Source organism: Colossoma macropomum, unplaced genomic scaffold, assembly GCF_904425465.1.
Source record: "Colossoma macropomum unplaced genomic scaffold, Colossoma_macropomum, whole genome shotgun sequence".
NCBI classification, from domain to species: Eukaryota; Metazoa; Chordata; class Actinopteri; order Characiformes; family Serrasalmidae; genus Colossoma; species Colossoma macropomum.
In genome coordinates this window covers 20,946,539-20,971,232 of record NW_023494785.1, presented here as the reverse complement: position 1 = coordinate 20,971,232, position 24,694 = coordinate 20,946,539, and the positions used below count along the sequence as shown (strand labels likewise).

At 37.9% G+C, this 24,694-nt stretch overlaps 2 protein-coding genes and 1 long non-coding RNA gene across 3 annotated transcripts; all 3 read right to left on the bottom strand.

The window, feature by feature from the left end:
• Window positions 1–355: 355 nt before the first annotated feature.
• Window positions 356–10,879, bottom strand: oscp1b (organic solute carrier partner 1b). Its single transcript, XM_036586735.1, has 10 exons — window positions 10,640–10,879; window positions 8,925–9,079; window positions 5,217–5,384; window positions 4,220–4,300; window positions 3,947–4,050; window positions 3,249–3,377; window positions 2,984–3,053; window positions 2,341–2,480; window positions 2,113–2,176; window positions 356–1,866 (listed from the first exon to the last, which is right to left on the bottom strand). Exons 1-10 carry the CDS (start codon window positions 10,749–10,751, stop codon window positions 1,747–1,749), a joined length of 1,143 nt encoding a protein of 380 aa, XP_036442628.1. The 5' UTR covers window positions 10,752–10,879; the 3' UTR covers window positions 356–1,746.
• A 3,890-nt stretch (window positions 10,880–14,769) lies between these two features.
• LOC118819089 lies at window positions 14,770–15,654 on the bottom strand. Its single transcript, XR_005008131.1, has 2 exons — window positions 15,528–15,654; window positions 14,770–14,803 (listed from the first exon to the last, which is right to left on the bottom strand). It is a non-coding gene; the product is annotated as an uncharacterized LOC118819089 (long non-coding RNA).
• A 339-nt stretch (window positions 15,655–15,993) lies between these two features.
• On the bottom strand, window positions 15,994–22,605 carry mrps15 (mitochondrial ribosomal protein S15). Its single transcript, XM_036586715.1, has 8 exons — window positions 22,332–22,605; window positions 20,568–20,630; window positions 20,370–20,445; window positions 18,995–19,043; window positions 18,683–18,767; window positions 18,515–18,573; window positions 17,947–18,138; window positions 15,994–16,317 (listed from the first exon to the last, which is right to left on the bottom strand). Exons 1-8 carry the CDS (start codon window positions 22,465–22,467, stop codon window positions 16,195–16,197), a joined length of 783 nt encoding a protein of 260 aa, XP_036442608.1. The 5' UTR covers window positions 22,468–22,605; the 3' UTR covers window positions 15,994–16,194.
• Window positions 22,606–24,694: the final 2,089 nt, after the last annotated feature.

Below are 24,694 nucleotides of genomic sequence, written 5' to 3'. Positions count from 1 at the left end.
TAGAGAAAATAAGTCATTATTTTGCTATACTAAATCAAACATTTGCGAAAATCTGTTATTATATTGACATATTATGTCATTATTCTTTGATACTATGTCAAAGTTCTGACTTACTGCTGCCAGAAACAGAGAAGAAGGAGAAAAAAAAAAATGAGGATTTTTCTCTTCTACACAGCAGGAATGGACTTTCATAGATACATCTGAGACACTGCAGGGGGAAAAAATTAAAGAAATAGAAACCCAATCTGTGATCCAGTCTAAATTGGACAGGTGTGTGCAAAGCATTAACGCCGTAAAAAAACACAGGGATTGTGGAATCTTAGCTGGAATCATAAACATACAAATCCAACCAACTATTACCAAAAAGAAAGCACGATACACATTTATGAATGAGCAACCATGTGCAAAAATGTACACTTTTACTCCATACGTTCTCTGGTTTTGTGAGAACATGAATCTTATGAAACCATATAGACCTGCACTACAGCTAACCTCATTAACTGTGCCTCATTGATCTTCTGGAGCTTTGCTAGCATTTGTAAGTCAACTCCAACCATTTTGCTGTGATGCACACTGATATACTGTGGCAATGGATTACTAAGCTTGACCATTACACCCCCTATTCCACTAGCTTAAGCTAATAAAAGCAAAGACAACCTGCAGGGTACAATCTATCACCATATTGCAGTGACAGTATAATTTGATCAAGGTGAACCCTCAATGTTCAGTGAGACCTGATGTTAAAAGTGCCCAACTACCTAATAAATGTAGTGTACAAATGTATTAATACTCCCAACAAGGAGTGTGTAGAAATACAAATTAGACATAGCTACAGAAAGACAGAATGAAGTGAAAGTGATGCCAATATTTCCGTTACTTTGGGCAGGTAAAATAGCAAACAAGCTACTTACTTTACATCCCAAGACAGTGTTTTTCCCTAGTCATTTTATAATTTTTAGTTAAAGAAGTGTGTGTTTTCCAACCTATTGTTTTCTGCAGCATGCAGTCACTTACCACAGATAATAATTTTACATTTCCCTGTGCTTAGTAAAAGAAAATAATCTGTTGACTCCAAATACACTTCGATGACAGAAGCAACAGGGCAGTTACACCTGATGCTGGGTGTGTGCTTCAATTCAACTGTTTTCTTTACTAATTTCAGGGAAACACATCAAAATAATTGTCCACGGTAACCGATCGTATGATACTGATGTGGCGATAGAGATTCGGTTGAAAAACACTGGCGTATTCCTTTAATAGGCTAACCACAGCAAGTGATGGTCAATGTTACATATGATGAAGCAATTGTTACTTGCTGTATCATGTCTAGTGTTGAAAGTGTCCATTTTAACTTTGTTCTTACATTTCCTTCTTACATTACTGCTTGAGCAACCCTTACCAGTTTCATGTAGGCAGTGTCGAACCTGACATTTAATGGCATTTGTTGCTGAACAATGGAAAGTTTTGTAAAGTGGCTTGAGTACAGACAGTTAGATCTGACATAAAACTATAGAACAGGATTGCACTGTAACTGCTCAGAATGAAAGAATCCAAGACAGTGGGAGGCTCAAAACAAGATGGACAGTGTCTGACTATGATTGACTCTACCGGCACAAACACACATTAGCTTCTGGTTGTTGCTGTTGTGTCACGTGGTAGGTCTCTCAGCTCACTAAGTGAGACACTGCAGAACATCAAGCCAGACCAAGCCTGCTTAACAGCACTCAAATGAATATTTACTCCAAGTCACAGGCCGTCCATCATCGCCAACAGGTCATCACCTTTGCTACTGGAGCTTGGGGAAGGCTCTCCAGCTTCTGTGAACTCTCCCATGATCTTTGCCAACTCTGCATTGGCTTGTTTGTCCTGAAAGGCAGGGCAGAAGGCCAATGACGTAGTGAGAAAATGCAATAGTCATCTTGTTATCTTAAGTGACCTACTGTAAATCCTTCAGAGGGAGTCAAAGACCTATTAGGTGGATCTGTCTGAACATTTGTAATCAGGGATTACTCAGTTCTCTTAGGCTTTTTTTTAAAGTCATGCAATTAGTGGAAACAGAACTGTATATACGAATGTGACAATATGGTGTGGGTAGACAGGCTCTGACCTTACCTTGGTTGCTTGGATATTAATAACTTCATAAGAGAGCTCCTCAGGTCTCGAAATCAAAGCTTCCCTGTGGGTGAAAATGACCTTTCCAGTGAACCAAAGAATCACTGCTATTTCAGTGAGATAAAACCTACAGTGTTGAATCAGTTTGAGTACATGTTTTTACCAGGTTGCACAAATTGTGCTGGTGTAAAGACTTGAAGAAGTTATTAAAATAAAAAAAAAACTTACTCTTCCTCCTCATCGGTAGCAAAGAGGTTGACACGGAAACCAGAGTCAGTATTGCTTGGTTTTTGCACCTCCAAACCACCCATCAGTTTAGCAAGCAGATTCAGCTCTTCCTTTGCCAAGGGGTTTGGTATAGTGTTCACCTTCATAAACACAGGTTTAAGGTACAATAAATGCATACATATGAGTTAAAAAAATAAGCAAACAAAAGTAGCTTAAATAGTCTCAGCCTTAGCATACATGGAACCCCCCAATTCCCAACCCCCCAATACAATGTACTTGTCACAACTGTTAGGTTTTTGTTTTTATCAGCCTCATTCTGATTGGCTGTATAGCTGCACATTGTCAGCAGATGCACCACCTCTTTCCCCGTTGGTCTGCTTTTCTTGTACCATCCTATCAAAACCTTAAAAAGAAAGGTCTGTGATTGTTCTCTAGGCACATCAGCCAAACAGCCCCTTCCTGCCAAAGCAGTCAGTTCTTGGCTATGCTAAGTGACAAAAGGTGCCTGACCTTCTGCCAGACATCTGTCTTGTGAGACAAGTACTCAGATATTTAGATGATTTACAATGAAGTCTCATTATAAATATACAGTTTAAAACATTAGGCCTATTTTTCATCCAAAACATTTACTCTCTTACCTTACCTTGGTATGCTGTGAAGAATTTTTGGAGGTTCCAGACATGTGAGTCTCCACTGGCCGGCTCACGCTATACCTGTTGGGACAAATTTAGAGCTTTTACTCCACTGCAAGACTGCAGGATCAATCTTGCATAGAAACTATTATTTACAGATCAATTACAGATACCTTATTCCTGCAAAAAAAAAAAACTTTGGATGGCATGCAACTACAGTGTTATTATGGGTTAACATGTCAGAACATGCAATCATATAAATAGAGTAACACTCACATATTTGTGCCCAGTTTAATGACTCTGTCACCAAATAACTCAAAAGAACCCTCGCGAAGGGCAGCGGTGTAGTTTCCACCATCGCGGAACTGTGTCCTTTTCATCTCCTCACCATTACAGCTAAACATTCTACAGGGCACAGATAAGAAACAATATTAAATGCTTAACAGCTACAGAAGGAGGCACAGTGACATGAGCAAAATATAGGTATCAGCAGTTACCACGTTACAGTCATATCAGAATCACCTACCATATTGCTATTGGTTTGAAATTTAAGTTTGACTGAAATTTAGCATGAGATTAGATCTTTGTGGCTGTTTCAGCAATGTCATTTTACCACCACTCAATCGTGAACAACTGAAGAGAAAATAAAATGTTTATTTTCAAAGAAAGGTGGTTAAATCTGTTAAGTCTGACTGCTGGCAGTGTTAGTAATACTCAATCCTTTTACAAACCAGGACAGTCTACAAGTGCACCTGGTTAAATTTACAAATTACTAGGCAGTATGTCCAGCAGTTCTTGGCTAACGGAATCATTTCTAAAAATCTTCCTGTCCAATGTAACTGTAGCTCAGATTAATAGAGCAATCAGAGTAAATGCATGTTTGTCATGATTTCGCCAGTGACTGTTTGAGCAGCAGCCTACCTGCTGTCCTACTTACAAAAAAACTTGAATACACAACAGAATCCGTAAAATACCGGATAAGTCCTGGAGTGTGTGTCCCATATGGAACAGGTCCTGATGTAGGGAGTACAAAGCGTCCATTTGAGTTTTGCACTTTGTCTTTCAGAAATATGGACACCTATGAGAAATTGTAATGTTCAAATTGTGTGTAATTATAAGACATTCCTTTAAGCACAAACGCTTGCACATGTTAGAACCGATAACTAATAACGTTCATTATTTGAGCATAATTGAAAAGGCATTTGAATTCTGCATGTATGTTTAATGGGGATGTTAGATGGACTTACTCGTATGTGCATATCTTGAAAGAAGATTAGCAATGTTTGTCTAATTAGTTGAAATTCTCCACCAGACAAAGGAGTATATATCTGAAAGGAACATATAAAAGGACATGATATACACTGACCATGTCTGGCCTGGTGTAATGTTTCAGGTACGTATGGCATTTAAAGATACATTTTTGTGGCCCAAAACTCAGTTCAGCAGAGCCATAATAGTAAAGATTCAGTTTTCACTGTTGTAAACAAAACCTTTATTGTCAAAAATAAACTTTAAAGGAGAAGGAAAATTTTTCCCACATTGTACATTTTGTACAATATATACCAAAGGCTGTCCTGTATTGTGCCTCATTCAAAAAGCACTCAGAGCGAAAACACACCCTAGAGCAGGGGTGTCCAATCTTATCCGCAGAGGGCCAGTGTGGCTGCAGGTTTTCACTTCAACAAAGCAGAAGGTCACCTGATGAAATGTTTGAAGACTAAAACCAACTGATTAAACAGGTAGAATCAGGGGTACTTCAGCTTGTTTGGAGTGAAAGCCTGCAGCCACACCAGCCCTTTGCTTCTACGATTGGACACTCCTGCCTGAGAGCCTCAGCGTGAATTGGCAGAGCTAAACTGTTGAAGGCTGAATAGGTAGATATATATATATAAATGAGTTGGTACTTATGACATCACAAAAACAATGAATTCAAAATGTGCTGTAATTTCCATATATGGGTTATATGGACTGGATAATGGAGGTACAATTTGAAATTCTAACAATGTTTACATATTACTTCAAATTTTGTTCTTTCAAAAAAGTGAGGGAAATTCAAGTTTTTCATGATATGTGCCCTTTAATGTATGTTGGTGTGAAAACACTGTTTTGTAAGTAATTTTGGACCATTTGTATTGGTCCATTCATCATGAAAGTGAAAAAATAATATGTAAAATGTGAAAAAATAAAACCTGAAAAAAGGTTTTGATACCACAGCAACACAATGATAACTGAAAGCTGCTCTACCTCTATGAGTTGTCTGTATGTCTCATCCACTTGGCTGAGAATACTGGGGGTATCCCTTACAAAGTCCTTGATTGCATCCATATGGTTGAAAGTCACAAGGAGAATATCTTTAGGTCGAGGGCATAAAAGAACCTGATACTTGAACGCCATGGTCATCAAGTCATAAAGCTGGGCAGGGGAAAACACAAAGCAAATACGTTAACAACAGAGCTACCTTTAAAAGAGCTTCACAGATATGACCATACACCAGAGGGAGCCACTGAGCAAATAATTATTGAGTACTTTCAATAAACAGGTATGCCATATCACATAAAACCAGAGAGAAACAAGTATGAGTCAGTTCAGAATATTTAAGCATATCACAGTAAGGCTTAATGCTGACATGAGTAGTTCACTCTGAGACCAACAAGATTTATTATACTGACGAGATACTTATTCAGTTTGAACTGATTCCTTTTTCCCCCAAAGTGAATATTTCAAGCCTTCTATAAATCAAATGCACGCAAGCAGTGATGTTCCTCTTCTACAAAACAAAGTTCTGTTCTTGCCCCCTGCACCAATCAGAACAGTCAAGAAAAAGAGAAGCAATTTCTCAATGGGCCAAGTGTAGACGCAAAAGTAATGACTGTCGCTATGACAAATCATGCTCTAATGATGTTGTTTGTCAGTTATTCTTGCTCAATATAGTTGAACACTATTTATTCTGATTGCTTGTTAGTCTGTAACACATTAATTATCCTAAAACAGAGGGGTTCCATTAAGTTCACAGAGCTGAATATTAATTCAAGACAAATTTCCAACTATAAAGTTCATTAAATTTAAAATACATGATTAGTATAAAGTCTCAGAAATTATTTTAGTTAATTATATTTGTTCTTTAAAGTAAGAACCTTCAAGCTATTCATTAGCAATCTGCACCTGTCCTGTTCTCCAGTACTAGAGTGGACATGCCTTGTATTACCAACAGTCTGACAGCAGGTATCAGGTGTGGTGTTGCTGACTGTAATGAGTTTAGGAAACAGGGCTGCCGGCAGGGAAAAAAATAACCTTTTTCATCTCAAGAATTGTCTGATACAAGATGAAAAAATAATTGCAAAGTGCAAATTATCAGTACTGTTTGTTTTAGATTAGATTGCACTAATGTAATACAATGAATAGTAGGTTTGTACAGCCATCAAAATGCATAATAAAAACACATTCTTTTTTCAATTCATTATAACTACGCCCACAATGCATAGGCAGTAATAGTAGCACAGTGATGTAATTTTGCTGTAAGAAAATTAAATGATAGTAGCTGGCTCAGCCAAACGTGCATATAGCCACAAAAAATTTATTTTCAAACATTTATGCCAAGCGAAGTGAGTCATATAAACTGCAAATTTCCCTTGGCCTTGCATTAGAGTTAATTTCACCAACTGTTCCCCACCAAAAGTTGTACATAAATGGTAAGATGTGTTTAGGAATAAATCACTATAATCTATTGCTTTTTTGAAGGAAAACATTGAAGAAGCATGTAACACTATTGATCAAACAGAGAACACCGCAGATGGCAATGTACATAATTACACAATGTGTTCAAACGTTTGTAGATACCTGCTCATCTAATGTTTCTTCTGAAATCAGCAGTATTAGTAGTGAATTTGTCCCCCCTTTTACTGCAGTCTCTACTCTTCTGAGAAAGCTTTACACTAGATGTTGGAACATTGCTGTGAGGATTTGACTGTATTCAGCCAGAAGAGCATTAGTGATGTCAAGTACTGATGTTGGATGATACATTCTTGGTCATAAACATCATACTTATCCCACCTCATGCTGGGTGGCTTTATACTCCTCTAGCCCATGTATACGGCATGGTGAGCTTAGGCTTCAAAAGCATCCCATTCTTTATGAAGATACAAGCTGTGTGTGCACTTAAAGTAGCAGAATTCAGTCATTAAAAAGGGTATCTGTATACTTTCACATATATACTGTATTTCCTTTTGTAGAGAGGAACAGAAGAGACAGTTAATTAAATATTACAAAGAAAATCAGAATTGTACTGTTGTATATTTTCTTTTCTTTCTTTAGCTCTAGTTATTTAGCTATCTGTTCATTCTAGTTCATTCTTATTTTAAATTGCAGAAGTGCCTCAATGACTGATCACATGGCTAGCAGATGTCCACCTCAGTGGGTGTTTCCTGGCTTACAGTAGCTCCCATCATTGGCAAAGAAACAGATGCACAACAATACTGTGTGGTTTCTTATGATCAAGACAGTTTAGAGGAATTTAGCCAGCATTTAGGCCCATCATTCAACTCTGTGTCGCTAGAAAATGAACCAGAACATAATTAGGAACATAAACCCAGTTGTGGTTATTCCATTGTACACACCGGCCAATGTGCAGGCCACAGTAAGTGGCTCTGCTTTAAAATTGGGGAAGTGTACAGAAGTGTAAAAGTACTTACTTTCATAACACAATACCCCATTTTAAGCATAAGACAATGATGACAACTCTGAGATTTTGTTTCCCTTTGCGCTTTTCTGAACATCACCACTGTCTCACTACTGCGTTACACCTTGCATAGATGTTCACATAGTTCAGACTCACTTCCTGCCCTTCATCTGCATTAATTTCTCTCTCCCAGCTAAGTAACACCACTGACAGAAATGTTACTGCCGCAGGAACTGGCATATGCCCTTCTAGCTACTGATGTACATTCTCCACAATCTGTAATTTGACAAGTTCATGAAAATGTTACAAATATATAATAAATATACAGACAGATTACAATGTAAATAACTTATATGTAGGAAACTAGCTCTGAATTAGCAATGAGAATTACACTGAAGCTCAGCTGTGGTCTTTACACTTAAGAAAACACACTGTGACACATTACACCACAATGCAATGTGTGACAATACGCATCATACAAATGTGAGATTTTAAATGTCAGACTGACAGTTAGCTAAGAAATGAAGCCCTATTGAGTTCTTTAAGCGTAAATGATTTGTTTTGTTAATTGAGTACTGAATGATAAGCTAAGCCAACTGCAGTCATCTAAAAGGCCAAAAGCTAGACAGTGTATGTAGTGTAGCAAGCTTTGCAACACTGTCTGTACTAGACATGGCAGATCAGTATCGATGGATATCAGTATGGGGCCGATATCAGCAGAAAACGTTGGATCGCATATAATTCTAGCCTGAAAGAGCACAAGCTGAAATTGTGTGAAGTTAAGTTGTTAGCTGTGTATTTCTTCCTGTGGAGTAGCAGAGTGTTTGAGCATTATAGCCAACATTTAATGTTCATCTTAAGCGAAGTACTAAAATGGAAAATAGCATATTTTACACATAACAGTTTTTTGATTGGTACTGGCCAATACTCAAGGTTTTAATATCAGTATCAGAAAAGAGGAAGTGGTGTCATGCCATCTCTAGTCTGTACAGATACAGTCTTAATATGATGAAAAGAATCAACAGATTCTAAGAACAAGAAATAACAGTAATGAAGCAGCGACTTCAAAGGGCAGCCAAATACCAATGTGAGTAGTAGTCAATAATTTATGATGAAGATGTCTAATAATGTAGCCATATTTCTCTCAAATAGCCAAGAAAAGTCTTTCAATTGGGGCAGGAACACACTCTGAATTCGTCTGCTCTGAGCAAACTGCTGAAATTCACTGAAAGAAAAAGTTGCTGTTATGGAAGATGAAAATGTTGCACTTTTATTACCTTGTCCATACTCGCTTGATTAAGCCTCATAATTGAGGCATGTGCAAGTCGATCAAAGACCGTCCGCAAAGCCTTCTTGGAGTACAGTTCTTGAGGCTTGAACAGCTCCTCCAGGAATTTCTTGTTGAACATAGTGGTAATGATGTCATTCATGACTGTCCCAACACAGAACACAGAAACACAATCTATAACCAGTTTCTGGGTATAACACTGGCACCCAAGCAAGCAAAATGCAATCTAGAAACTACATGGCCAAAAAAGTACATTTTAAGCTGCACTGTCTCAGAGATAATTATACAGTAGTGCTCTAAATGTAGCAAAGGCAGGTTGCACAAGTACATAGTATCAAACAGAGAGAGATTTTGCCTCTCTGAATTAATTCACTAGGTCAGTAAAAAAAAGGCTATTGCTCATCTGATCTCATAAATGTTTTCAATCATGACACAAAATAGTATTTTGCCACAACAAAAGAACCCCGAATCTACCCAGCAAGTGACTGCTCGCTCAGCTTTGCCTCTGGCAGACGCACGCATGCTACCTTGCACTATAGGCAATAGCAAAGCAGGCAGAGTAACAATACCTCTTTTTCTGTCCTCCTCTATCCATCCTGCTACAGTGGCTACAAAGATTGCAAAAGGACATATTGAAGACAGACAAACTAACAGCTATGATAAAGGTGAAAAAGGGGGCCAGCTGGCTTCCAACCTACTTCATATCTGTCACTGCAATTTCACGTTTGTGTCTTCAAACAGGTGAGTTCATATTTCTAGAGTTTGTCATTTAATTGCAGCCTTGTTTATGTAGAAAAATCATGTTTAAAAATTACAGCACATGAAAGAGGAATTCCAATTTTTCAAAATTTTTCACCAATTCATTTCTTGAGATGAACAGAGTCATTCAGAGCGGATGGCGTGAAATGGTTTAACTTAGAGGCTCTGATTTCTTTACAGTGGTGGTGATAGGAACCAAGGGTCACAATGTCTACAACGCAAATGTAGCCATTTTGTTTACTATCCAAAACCACCTCTGAACCTACCCGTGTCTTCTGAGCTTTTATATGTAATGGTGTCAATAGTAAAATAGTAATAAATCTAAAAATAATAATAATTCTTTGGGGACTACTTTGCCTTACAAGGCCCTGCATGTACTCCTCCGCCATGAACGGATTTAAATAGCTGGATTAAAATACATTTTAGTATATTGCATTGCATTTTATTATATCATAAGCAATGTCCCGGACATCAGGCAGCGTATTCATAACCATTTCATGTAGCTAATAACTTTCTGTGAGGGAGATTTTAGAGGTGGACGTGTGGTTCATATCACCATCACCGTGAACAATTCTGACTTGGCCAGTTTCTCTAGAAGGGAGCCTTTCACACCAAATCACTCTAACTGACTTTGTTCCCAGCTAAACCATTTAATTATGCAGAATTGTCTGCAAAAATCGGTGGAGTTCCCCTTTAACGTTAACTACAGGTTATCGTTAGCTGCTGCTGCGTAAGTTACCGTTGGACGTCTATATATAAACAAAATAAATGGAAAGAAACAACGCTTTAAAACTACTCATAGAACACCCGCCAAGTCAACAAGAAATGTATGTTGTACTCAATTTGTCTAGCTATATGTTACGCATTGATAACTAAGTTAAGGTTACACATAGCTGGCCGTGTCTGGCCGCTCGTGTTATGGTGTTATGATGTTACTTAGCTCACCTTTCTTCGCTTTATCGCTCGGGATATTCTGGGCTCGCAGGCGCTGATCCAGGATGTAGAGCATTTCTCCGCCGAGATTGATGAACAGAAGAGGTAGTGTTCTCGTCGACATCTTCCCTGTAGTTTAATGAAAGCAACAAGCACTTCCAGATATTGCAGTTTGACTCCGCAGTTTGAGGATTTATCGCTAATAGAATAAGCCGAGGGAGAACAGACAAGCGTCGGTAAGCTCTCACTCGGTTGCCAGGTCACGACGAACAACGACCAATCAGAACGAGCCATACTGAGGAACGCTGCGCTCATGCGCAGAAGGAGCTCGGGCAGAGATAGAAGCTAAAGCAAAGATTATGTATCTGGCTAAAGATCAAGCGATGTTATGAAATGAACTGTTCCTGATGAAGAAGGAAACAAACAGCACAGACCAGCATGATCTTGCTGGTGACCAGCATTCTTGTGTTTTTAACATTTTTTGGCTGGTGACTGTCACATTGTGGTGGCAGCACATGATGCTATAGATATGTAGAAAACATCAGCCTCTCCATTTGAGGATCACTTCTCAAGATCTAAGGTCTCAATACTTCAGTATCGATGCCATCCTTACATTTTGTTTTATAGCTGCTTTCGTGATTGTGGATTGTGGACTGGACTGTGGTGATATATACGAGTAGGCTATCAGTTTCATTATGAAATGTATCTTAGTCTGGATATGTGTAAAACTTAAAATCCTGACAGTTTTGCTGCTCAAAATGCAAGATACAGAATGAAATGATCCAAACCCAATTCCAAAAAAGTTGGTACAGTAGATAAAATGCAAAAATTGAAACCAGTGATTTGTAAATCCACTCAAACCAGTATTTAAATAGGACAGCAGGTTTAGAATACATTTTAAGAGGTGATGTAATCACACTTGGGTCTAAAAGGAACATTCAGGAATGCAGAGTCCTTTATGAGTAAGGATATGTCAAGGCTTGCCACATCACAAAAAATTACCAGCAAGTAGCAACAGTTTAAAAACATTTCTCAATAAGAATTTGAAAGGGTTTTAGGTATTTCACTCTCTACTATGTATATTTTCAAAACATTAAGGGAGCCCATAGAAATCTTTGTGTGTAAAAAGCATGGCCAGAAACCACAACTGAATGCCCATGACTTTCAATCCCACAGACAGCACTGCATTAACAACCAGCATGCTTCTGTGATGGATATCACCATATGGGCTCAGGAATACTTTGACAAACTGCTGACAATAAACACTGTTTGTCAGTGCATCCACAAGTGCAAGCTATGACTGTACCATGCACAGTGGAAGCCAACAATATCCTGAAACACCACCAATTTCTCTGGGCTTGAGCTCGTCTGAAATGGACTGATGCAAAGTGGAAACGTGTTGTCGTCTAGCGAGTCAGCCTTTTTAAAACATTTGAAATTTTGTTGAATTAATGGACATTATTTTCTTTTTGCCAAAGAAGTACCACCCAGATTGTTACCAGTGTAAAGTTCAAAGTGCAAGGTCTGTTGTAGTATGGAAGTGTATTAATGTATAACCTGCAGTTCAAGCACCACTAATGCTGAAAGATATATACACATTTTGGAGCAACATATGCTGCCTTTTAGATGCCCTCTAATTCAGGGAAGTCCATGACATGGCAACACCAAGAAACATTCTGCATGTATTACAGCAGCGTGGCTGTGTAACCGGAGAGTTCCAGCTTTTTTAGGAAGTGGGTTTGTACAACATGAAATGATTTCTGTCTGGCTGCTGAGACTGGTGATTCAGTCCACTCCAAGTGTCAAATCCCTGCAGTTTACAAAGCAATATGCTTTAAGATTACACCAAAATGGCCTCAGGAACCTTCCATGAAATCGACTGGTCTACTAGAATCTGGCAAAACACTGTAATTAGGTCATTACTTTGCTGTATAAGATGTATTAATACATAGGGTACAAATGCCAAAATGGGTAAAATAAATAATTTACTTCATGTGAAGGTGATCCAGAATTTGCTCAGTGGAGTCAAGAAAAACAAAGTATAGATCATTGTCATTGGCACGGTTAACTTTGAAATAAGATTCTGATCTTCTCTTCTCATACTTGAAATTTATGCCTGGCCTAACTCAAGATAATGAAAATTACACAAATGTAATCTAGGCCTATTGTACAAGCATCATAGTCCAATGTTATTAATGAATTATAAATAAAACATTTATGTAATAACTCATCCTTGATGACAGCGGTCACCACCTTCCTGGTGCACTATTTTCATGTTCAATTCAAGTTCAGCTGAAATCTAATGCAATAGTGTAAGCTTTCAGGAAGAGAGTTAGTCACCATTTCACTTAAGACTGCGATTGCAGGAAGATCTTTCCAAACAGTCTAACTTACTTCGACTAGTTTAAACCTGTTTTAAATCTCAATTTCCCAACCTAATTTTCTTTTTTCCCCCCATGATATACATTGTTGGGAGAGAGCTTTGCGCAAATAAACACCTCTATTAGAGAAAAAATGTTTTCTGATAAAGTGCATTATATGTGAGCTGTTGTTCTTTTCAAACCTCTTTATGTCCAAAATTGTTACAAATGAATATACATTTTGGAATGAAACTCTTCAAACATTTCAATGTGTAATTATTATTTATTATGTTTTACTGCTTGTGTTTTATATAAAGTTAATTATTAATTTCAGCAATTTTATTCTCTGCATTTTTATTTAATCTTATAAATGCACACAAGTTGACTGTTTATAAAAATGAGAAAGTGACTGTGATACTTTGCTACAAAGTAAGGTTACAGTAGTAACACATGATTATGTCTCTCCATTCCTAATACGAATTTCTCTGGCCATTCGACAAGTCTCAAATATTCCACAGCAACAGGTCATCAGGGCATCGTTGCATATTGTACCCTGTAAGAAAGATGAATGATTCAGTCAAACCTACCAACTTGAGAATAAGCTGGTACCACAATAGTGACAAGTTAAAAACAAATTTAATTTATTACTCATTTATGATCCTTCATAATCTCCAGATAGAACATCATGTCATGTTATAGGGTAACTCACTTGAATGCCATAGGTCAGTCTCATGTGCGTCCTCATAGCAGCCATGCCTCCAGGAACACACGCCAGACATGCATTTTCTCCGTACTTGCTAGCTGTGTAGCATCCCAGCGCAATTGGACAGAGAAAACCAAGACCACCTGTATGGTACAGAAGGTGCAAATAGAGTGTGTATAAGCTCACCGATGACACTGCCATGAATAGACAGTCATAATAATGTTAGGAGATGTTGTGAATTTGCCTTTTGGCAATGCATGTTAGACAGCTTAAACAAGGACGAGCTGATCTTTAACTCTCATTTTAACTACCAAATCAAAACATAGGCTAAAAAAAAGTTTGCAACACAAAGGAGAATTTTATCTAAAGCTCTGCATAATTTTATTGTTAACATCTAAACAAAGTCATTCAGAGTGGTGCTCCATTGTAAAGAAACTTATAAAGTCAGAATTGTTCATAGTGATGGTGATAGGAACCAGATGTCCAAAGTCTTTAATGCCCCTTAAAGCTACCAATACTCTGCCTGATGCCAGAGAACCTTTGGTTTAAAAGTTTTAATTTTTTTAAAAAATATATGAATAGTGGAGTGACACATACAGGGCATTGTAAGGCAAAGTAGTACGCAAAGTAAACTTTGTTTTTCCCCAAGATGTAGCACTATTTTACCATTGTAAACATTACACATAAACACTCACGTAAATTCACTGGTCATTTTAAACAATCAATAAAATGGCTACATTGCGACCCCTGCTTCCGATATATAACATTGTAAAGAAATTCAAGTCAGTAAGCTTTTCTATAATGGACCATTTTACATCAAAGCACTCTGAATAACTGTTCACATCTCAGCGATTGAATTATGCAGATAAATGTTGAAATTCTCTTTTAATATCTACTCAGTGAGGAAAATGATAGGCTGAAGATTTGGGCACGTAGACTGTTTTACTGGTTTAGGGAGTCTTTTCATTACTCACAGACGAGCAGATCACTGCAGCAGGAGCAGAGGCCTGTGCTCCACTCTCCCGTCTGCACGTTGGTTCCATATGAGCCTGCTGCTGGCTGATGAGTCACTGGGTTTGACATGACAATCAACTTGGGGTTGTCTACAAGGGCCTAAAATATTCAAATATCAAAAAAATAAAATAAAAGATAGAATAACCATCATTTCCACAGTTTATCATGTGATGGAAGAAGATTTCACAAATCCTTCAATTACAGTAGAAATAACTAGAATGTAATTGAAAAGCAGGTAAAAAGACATAACTATTTTATATCTTCTCACATTTGAGATGCTTAAATAGACTTTAATAGGTCATATTATTTTTTTTGCCTAAAATTACATATTTCTCAAAGGTAAAAGAGCAGCTGAGTTTTCTGTTTTACATGTCGCACGCAGTTTTTAAACTACAGTGTAACAAGGTGTTAAACTACTGCAGTGAGCTCAAGAGTTCAAAGACCCAAAAAAAGTACATTATCAACTACACACCTAAAAAAATGGCATACAAGATCCTTCAAATATAATATGTGGATACAATAATAATAATAACAATAATAATAATAATAATCCACCATCTTCATAAACATAATAAATACACAATATGTCATTTTCTAGAACCATGTGAATGCGTCATTCTCACTGGTTTGGGTCTGGTTTACATGAAACAATGAACACAATGAATTTCTGATTAAGCTGACTTGCAACCTTCTCCTACAAAATATGGCAACTGCCGATTGAGAAGGATGCTCTGACCAAAGTTAAATGTGAACTAAAGATGATACACGACAATGTTTTAAATAAAGAAATGACATCAAATGTAAGCCAACTGAAATCGCTTACCTTGTCTGCTCTTCTGATCCTCTTGATCTGGATGCTTCGCACAAAAGGAAGTTGTGACACACTACCGCACAGTGCAACACGCCTGCAATGTTTCCGACGCACCCCACAACCCCAAGACACATTTGATCACAAGTATTGCTCAATGCAATAAGGCCAGAATTGCTCCATGCAGTAGGACATGTGACTGTGTGAATAATTAAAATACTAAGTACACTGACTTTAGTTAATGTTTTAGCACTTTGGCCTCATATTTGTATGACCATCACGCACAAGTAATAAAACAGACTTGACGGAACTGAGCACAGACAAGCTATATCTTCTAACCACAACCACAAAATGCATCAGGCTACATTTGCCTCTTATCTTTGCCTCAAATCTTCATTCGCTGTCAGTTCAATGTGTAAAAGCGATTGCATTAGAAAAAGAAAAAAGTCTGTGATGTAATAAAGTTCTCTTTGAGAAAAGGTTGAACAGAGCACAAACCATTTATTTAGTAATGTTGACAGATGGACAACATGGACTCATTTTGATGGATAGATGAAAATGTTTTGACACAGGATCTTCAAATAATGAACAAACATCAGGTTTTGTAGAGTGATAAAGGTAACCAATTCTACCTCTATGTATTTAGCTGCAGTTACTTTATATGATTAGCCTGTATGTGTTATTATACTGCAGTCCCTTGGTCATCTGGAGGGCTAGTGCTTGAGGTCTCAGTCTTCTCCTGAGACAGCGACTGTTTGATTTTATTTCTCTGCTCTGCTTTCTGCTTCTGGACCTCTTTGAAGACCTAAGATAGACAGACACAAAGGCATTGATGAAGACAACTAAAATACCAACATACACAACTAATATAAAGCACTAAAGTACGCTGCTGTGAGTTATTGTTTTCAATGTCTGATGAAATACAAAAAGTAGAGAAGTATGAATAATTGAAAAAAAAACATGAATTACATAAATGGCAAACGTGACGAGTAATAGCTCACTAGAGTGTCCTATAAATATTTTTGCTAAGTGCTAACTATGAGCCTTCCAAAAATGCTGGGCCAGTCAATGAAATGCTAATAAAATCAGAAAGTGGTGATTCGTAAAATCTCCTTGACTTGTACTAAACTGAAAACAGTCAAAAACATCTTTGATGTTTTACCTCATGAACTTTCAAAACTTATGAAATTTTTGGAAAACACTCATTGCAACTTTGATGCATGCAACACATTCCGAAAAAAGTTGGGACAGGAGTATGTTTACCACTGTGCTACATCATCTTTCCTTAAATCATTTGGGACTGAAGACACAAACTGATCCAGTTTTAAAAGCAGAATTTTTTTGCAACCATTGGGAGCTTCGTTGTCATATTTTGCACTCAGGCACTACACATCTTCAGGGCTACACTGCAAGCAGGCCAGTCCAGCACCCACACTAGACCGCAACCACTACGCTGTTGTAACAAATGCAGCATGCGGCTTGCTGTTGAAACACTGAAACAAGCATGGACACCCATGAAGAATACATTGTCTGAAAGGCAGCATATGTTGCTCCAAAAAGTGTTTATATCTTTCAGGATTAATGGTGCCTTCACAAATGTGCTTGGGTAAAAAGTTACCCATGCCAAAGGCACGTGTACACCCCCATAGCATGACAGATGATGGCTTTTAAACTTTACGCTGGTAACAATGTGGATGGTCCTTTCCTCTTTTCCATAAACTAAGGTAGACTTGTCAGACCACAGTACACATTTCCACCGTGCAGCAGTCCATTTCAGATTAACAGAGCAGTCAGTGGCACTTCTAGGTGTTGTTGATGTATGGCTCCCAGTATGCACACTACAGTCTTAACTAGCATTTGTGAATGCAGTGATCAACAGTGTTTACTGACAACCCACTGAGTCCATGTGGTGATATCAAACACAGAAGCATGCCGGTTTTTAGGGCACTGTTGTCTGGAGGGTCAAAGGTTATGAGCATTCAGCTGTGGTTTTTAGCCTTGCCCTTTACACACAAAGACTACTCTGGATTCCCTCATCTTTTAATGAGATTATGAAGGACTATGCTTTTGCTAGATGCTCCTTGCATGATTTCATCATCTTTTGAACCTTCATAATTCACAGTCTTAAACTGCCCTTTTAACAACTTTTTTGACATATGTTGCAGGCATGAATTTCAGAATGAACTTATATTTACAAAAAACAACAAAGCTGATAATGCAAAAACCTTCCATATCTGGTCGTTATACTGTTTTAATTTAAAAAAGATCAAACTGAATTTACAAATCACTACTTTCTATTCTTTATTTACAATCCAAATACTGTCCAAACTTTTTTGGAATTGAAGTATAAATATATCAAACCTTCACAGCATTTGTAACTCTTAAAAGCCCCCACTCATGACTTAAAGGAAAAAAGGCCAGTTTTATGTGCTACCTTGATGCATAGGGCCTTCTTAGCCAACCAGCGTCGGGTAGCCCGTCTGTAGTACTCCGGAGGGAACGTATATGAGATGCCAAGTTCTTGACAGACCTTCTCAAATGCATCATAGTGGGTTCTTCTCAGGACTTTTAGCATTTTATTCCTTTGGTCAATGCTCATCAGCATCCACCTTTTGTTAGCTTTGTCCTAAGGCAATATGCAAAATTATACAAGTGAGCCAAGGCATGATAATTATTCATATTAATGTAGCATTTAATGTAGTATGTAGTATTATTAACAATATGGTTGCAGAATCATCTACCATTCATGTTCAGCCTTCTTTATATAATCTACTGTATGAATTCATTTTTTCTTTATATATATATTTGTCTTAATATGACTTGGCATATACCTTCATATCTATGTGGTGAAATATATTTACTCTCTGATCAGAGCACACAGGAAATCCTGTGCCTCTTTGAGGGTGAGAGGGGGATGGACTGTGAAGACTGCTATAACACCTTTAATGACTGCAAAACACACAAATACACAAGAAAGATCACGCTTATCCTCTGACGCATACCTTGGGGTGCTTATGCAAGTGCTCCTGAAAGTTGCGAATTTGTGCTGTCAAAATGGCAACTATAAAGCAAGTTAGAAAAGATCCATTAAACAAAAGCAAGAAAGAGTCACATTCTGTGATTGTGGTTAACGCAATTCTTATCTCAAAGGGCAAAAAACAGGAACCTACTCTTAACCTCTGGTGAGCTGTGGTCATTTTCATCCCTCTGGACCTTTGCAACCAGCTGTTTCCTCTTCAGGTGGAGTTTTTCACTCTGGGCATAGATATTGGTATTGTTCAATTATATGCGACAATAAATGTGAAGACTTTTTTATTCAAAGGACTTTGCGATTAGAACCAGTTGCTCAAAAACCAATGCTAAAGGAGCACATAGTCTAAGCCACAGTCAGCCCAGAGCTATCCTTCATTTAACAGAGTAACAGATGTAAATGCATTCTGAGAAAGACAAAAGAACATGCTGTTCAAATGAAAGAGTCATACATGGCTTGCGAGTTCCAGTGAGAGAAGCTTCTTGACCACATCGTCAACCCTGCAAACATGTGACACAATAGGATTTCATTTAGACATTGAAGTGAAACATTTCAGATTTGCAAAACACATTGAACTCATATCCCCTTTTCAAATGTGGTGGACTTATAGCCTAAGATGATGCATATAAGTTTTGTTTAATTGTGTTCCTTCAGATTCCCACAGGAATTGACACTGAAAACTTTACAATTCATTCATTCATTCTGCCATATCCAAGCCTTCTTCAACCATCTCAGGAGCCATTACAGGCAGCTGTTTTGCAGAAATATCTATTAACTTAAGCATACTGAGAAAGAGCAATATTTGCCCATTCCTCCTTACAATGTTGTATAAAGTCTGCTAGTGGCAAACAACAATGGTCAACAGTTCTGGAGGTCTAGCCACATATAATGAATGGGATTAATGTAAGGAATCTAATTTGGACACTCCAAAACATCTGATTTCTTCTTTTAAGCCACTAGAGGAAACCCTCACTAGTTTAAGTGCTCTGGCTGAGCTTGACTGACATTATCAAACTTTTCAGTAGTCCTACCATAACTGCCTCACCTTCCTACTGAACTGAAAGCTGCTGATAATTTTTAATGCCTCATCATCCTACTGAACTGAAAGCTGCTGATAATTTTTAATGCCTCATCATCCTACTGAACTGAAAGTTGCTGATATTTTTTACATCACATGGCAACATAAGCTTCAGAGATAAATAACTGGGACAAAATACATATTTTACCTACTTCATATTGTGTCTAACTGCAGTCTAGGCCAGCCACAAAACAGGGTTTCCTTGTTTTAACACAATGCTTCAGCACATTGTGTTTCCCTTTTTTAACACTAAATTTAAGGATGTGCCTGTTCAGCCCTAGCCTAATCATTGGGGTGTACTGATGTTTATCTTATACTTCACAACTGTAGGGTGCACAGCAAAATGAATTCTAAATACAAAACTAATCTGGAGATAGAGTTGAGCGATACAGCAAAAAATCTCAACACTTCTAGACATTTTGACAATACACACTATGCATCATGGTATTTCGTTTTTCCAAGATTTAACAAATTGGAAGAGACAAAATAGAACCTGTATTGCCACATATAAACCTACTATAATAATAGTAGTAATAAACTCACAACTACAATGATTTTTTTTTTTTAAGTGCACTGCAAATAAACAGGCCTAATTATGCTCACTTTGTAATGTAGTTAGTCTGTTCTCCTTTAATACAGACGGTATCAACAATATGCTAAGAAAAGTGTATTGTGACATAGTTTATCACAGTAATGCTAAAATATCATCATATTGCCCACCCTTATCTGGAGAATTACATAGACGTACGTGTGAGCAAGGGGAACAGAAGCATATTCAGGTTTCAGCATCGATGGTGACAAGTCTTGTAGTTGACTCCGAAACTCTATTTTGAGAAGAATAAAAAACAGTAAGAAAAGGCCCCCCTTCATTAAAAAATATATATTCACTAACAATATGTGATATGGTATATCATAAACCCAGTCAAGCTCATGCCCTTTTGCTTACCTTGCTTTTTTCGTACTGCTTGGGCATACTGTCTCACTGATTGGCTTGTGAAGTTTTCATGACCTAAAATAAACCACCAAATAGCTTGAATACCATGCATCAGACTTTACAAGTGAACAAAATCTGGTGATGTAATTAAATTTTTTCACATGAGGGCTGTGTTTAAAAAAAGACATTGACTGATGTGCAATGAAATGTCAAGTAAAGTAGGCCAACACTAAAGCAAAGTAAGCTGAAAATCTGAAATTATCTTTAGTAAAACCAAAGCTGACACAACCATCTGAGAAATGATACTGAGGAAAAACAGATCATCAAAAGGGGGGTTGGTGGAAATGACTTGGTAGCCCACATCCTTTCCACACCCCCGCTTTAAGTGTTCACACACTCCCTCCGTCTGGCAACTAAACTTCTGACCTACCAAACTTCTAACCAATCTTCACTGAGGAATATCTCTCTGAGCTACAAATCTTATATGTTCACTGCTTTACACGACTACATAAGTGAATACTAATCTACATTGTTCAGGGCAGTCAGAGTTCCTCTTCCCTGCACAGTTTAGTGTTTTCCCTGCTCTGACACACCTGATTAGCAATTGAACCAAACTTCCTGAGAATGATCTGTGTATGCTGGATGTGTATGCTCCAGATCAGGATACAGAAACACAAGCGAAAGCAAAACTGTAATGAATCACCAATATCACCTAAAACAGATATGAACTCAGCTATGGCTTCTCGTAAGTGGTTGGTTTTATGCAGCAAATTGATATGCAGCAAACCCACACAATGAAAACATTTTTGTAAGCCACTGTGCATTTTTTTTTCTCTTTAGCCACAATCATGTCAGAAATTAATCATAGTGTATTTTAACGCAGCGGTTTCAAACCCAGGGACCCTCAGACAGTCCACATTATCGTTCCAAACCATCTCACAATGTGTAGCAAAATGTGTAGAAAATATGGACCGGTTTGAGAACCACTGTTCTTACAGACAAAGGGTGATAATGTGCACCCAAAGCTATGGGGAGAGGAAGTGCAGACCTACACCATCTGCTGGTTGCGTTTTGAATCACCATTTATTTCTCCACAGGGACATTTTTCATCACTTAAAGCTGGAACTTTTGTGTAATAGTCATTTTTCGACCATACAGGTACGACAGCTACAAATACGACATAACAGAAGAACATTTTACTGAGCAATATATCTGTAAAGATTGAAGTCAAATTGAACTTCAAAACCCATGGCTCAATGCAGGCGGATGCGCATCAGTGACATCATCCACGCGACACTTTTGTAGTCCGTTTTGAGGAAATCTTGTAAAAACTGTATTTCCCTCTTTTACTGTCAATTAATCATTTTGAACAATAACATAATATCAAATATAGCTCAACATGGTGGTGACCGTGCACGTTATGTTGTCCAAGCCTTAATGTGCATCGCCTTCAACCTACTGTGAACGCAAACATCAGGTGGCGATGTTCCCACTTTACTGCCCTTTCCTCCTAAACACTGACACACTGGACCAGTGTGGCTAAATATACGCACTAAATTTGGTTGACCACAGCGGTAAGCTAACATGCAAGCCAGCTCTGACTAAACGCATAAGACAGCAAGGCAAAACAGAAAAACACTCCTAGGTCAGCACTGGTACGACTAGAAAGCACCGCTGCTAACTATTTGCCACAAAACTGAGTGCTGTGTTAGAGAAGTTAAGTGGTCTAATGTCAGTGTGGCTGATCTGAACATGTAACTGAGAGGCTGTTCCTACTCCTGACTGAGTGACTCCGGGTGAGGAGGTGAGTGTGCGGCCGTCCTGCTGTGACACTCCCGTACGGCGAGCCCGAAAAAGCAGTCCATGTTCGTAAAACCGCTGCTGCTGATTTCAGGGTGTTTTTCAAAAGCATTTTTTTCTCTGCAGTAGTCCTCTCTGTGGCCGATTCTCTCACACTGGCAGAAAATAACTAGCGATGCAAATCGTTTACTCCTCAGTACCCGGAGGCAGCCATCTCGCACGGCTTCTTCTTTATTTAGCGACTTGCAAATTTGTGAGAGGACCGCTAACTCCACCTACTGCACTGGAGTGGTAATGCATGAATGCTATTTATACTGTAAGGCAGATTTATACTGAACCTGTTCAAATGAAAGGACAATACATAAATCCACACATAAATATCAGAGTAAAATGAAATTAAAATTTAGATAAATAAAATAAAAAGGTAAATAATTGTAATATTTTAAAAATTATAAAAAATATATAATGAATTTAACATCAATAATAATAAAAACTATGACCAGTACAGACATCATACAGGGATGTGATCTATGTTACTCAGTTATTTAATAATTTCAACTAACACATGAGATGTCTTTTTAGCTTTTTTGCTCAGTTTTATTTGAAATAAGGAGTGTTCAGGTCATTGCAGAGTAGCCTATGACCTGAGGAACCAATGCCATAACTCTATAGTCAGTTCCTCACCTTCAGCCCTGTTTCATCTACACTCTGTTAGCATGCGTTCAAAAGTGTCTGGCATTATAGTGCGAGCACATCCCACATCCCACTCCTGGCTTTCCTCCCTTTTCTGTACACCTAAGTACAGTATCTCCTCCTGTACTGACTTCTGAACAATATGTAGGCATTACTTTCAATTGCTGATATTTCTGGAGTGTTGCTTTCCTTATAGATTTAGTCTTTTTTACCCAATGTGAATTCACCACCGTTCCTCATTTTAGTGCTAATTCTGTCAGATGATTGGCTGCCTCATTAACCCTCACCAACATGTGCTCAATCAAGCAAAATCTCACCTCCATTCCAGTGTGGTTCTTTCTGGAGCTTCACCAGCCTGCCAGAAACCAGCAAAAACAATGAAAAGCTGCACTGATGCAAGCATTCTGCTCTTTCACAGTACAGTAAATCTGTCATCAAATACTGGTTTGAAATATTGATCAACACTTTACGTCTGTCTGATACTAGTACACAGTGATAAAAAAGTCACTTTTGTTAGCTTCCTATTTCAAGTCATTACGTGAATTTGCTAGCAACTTACGGTTTATTTTTCAGCTTATTGATGTAGGCTAAGACAAACACTGCACTGCAATGAATCCATAGGCTAAACCAGGACGAATAACTATTCCTGGAGCATAAATTGTTTTTCTAGAAGCATCTTGATGAAAACCCATCAGAATATACTGATTTATGTCCTAACCTGTCCTTCACACATATCACAGCTTTGTGTCTTTGCTTCACTTCTGGCTGATTAGATCCATGATTCAGAGGGGCTTTGCACTATAAAGCAGGGGTGGCCAAACTTTTTTTTAAAGAGGGCCAGATCATACCATGTCAAAGTACCTGAGAGCTGACATTCACAAATGATTTAAAATATTAAGTTTTCAAAAAATATCAAAAAATCTATACAGTTTTTAGTTTCGTTAGATAATGTTCTTTACGTATCAAATAAATGCAGCAACTGCATTCAGAAATCACTTTATTAAATGAGAAGAGCAGAGTAAACAGCATGAATTGCCAAGTTTTTGTTTGGCCTTAAAGGGTTAATATTTACTGAACTACTGAATCTGCTCTGATAAGACATTGGTGCTCTGAGGCTCTGGTAGCTGCAGTTGCTTTAGTTTCACTCCTGAATATTTATTGTAATGTCCATTATTTGGTTCATATCTATTGATGACGAGTTGATTTTAGTCTTTTGATATTTAAGATACATGTATTCGCTATGACACAATGAAAAAGTACACAAATTTCAATCTTGCCAAAATGGCCAGTTCTCAGTGTTAAGTCTGTGCTATTTGGCTTTTAAGGCAGTAGATTTGTCTAAATGTCATTCAGTAAATGAAGTTGCAGGTCTAGTCAGAGAAAAAAGGGCTCTTAAACTTGCTACCTTTGTTACCACAGTGCAGTTCCTTACACTGTAGTTTTACAGTGCTGCAGCCACCATCAGATGAAAGGAAAAACTACCATATACTCTATTTTAAGATAACACTATCTTAAACAGAAGCCATGGGTCAGTTAAAATCTACCCGTGGTCCACATTTGGCCCTGGGGCCAGACTTTGGACACCGCTGCTATAAAGTAACTTTAGGGCAAAATGCACTATGTAAGGGAGTAAGTACAAACTCAAT

Bases quoted from the DNA above. Each gene is read 5' to 3' on its own strand.
- oscp1b (XM_036586735.1), bottom strand. From the start codon at position 10,751: ATGTCGACGAGAACACTACCTCTTCTGTTCATCAATCTCGGCGGAGAA. The intron at 4,301-5,216 runs GTAGAGCAGCTT...TGTTCCTTTCAG, and splicing joins CATACAGACAACTCATAGAG to ATATATACTCCTTTGTCTGG. The intron at 4,051-4,219 runs GTAAGTCCATCT...AATTTCTCATAG, and splicing joins TTCAAGATATGCACATACGA to GTGTCCATATTTCTGAAAGA.
- mrps15 (XM_036586715.1), bottom strand. From the start codon at position 22,467: ATGCTTTTGAAAAACACCCTGAAATCAGCAGCAGCGGTTTTACGAACA. The intron at 18,574-18,682 runs GTAGGTTCCTGT...CTTGCTTTATAG, and splicing joins CAGCTCACCAGAGGTTAAGA to TTGCCATTTTGACAGCACAA. The intron at 18,139-18,514 runs GTATGCGTCAGA...ATATTGCCTTAG, and splicing joins ACTTGCATAAGCACCCCAAG to GACAAAGCTAACAAAAGGTG.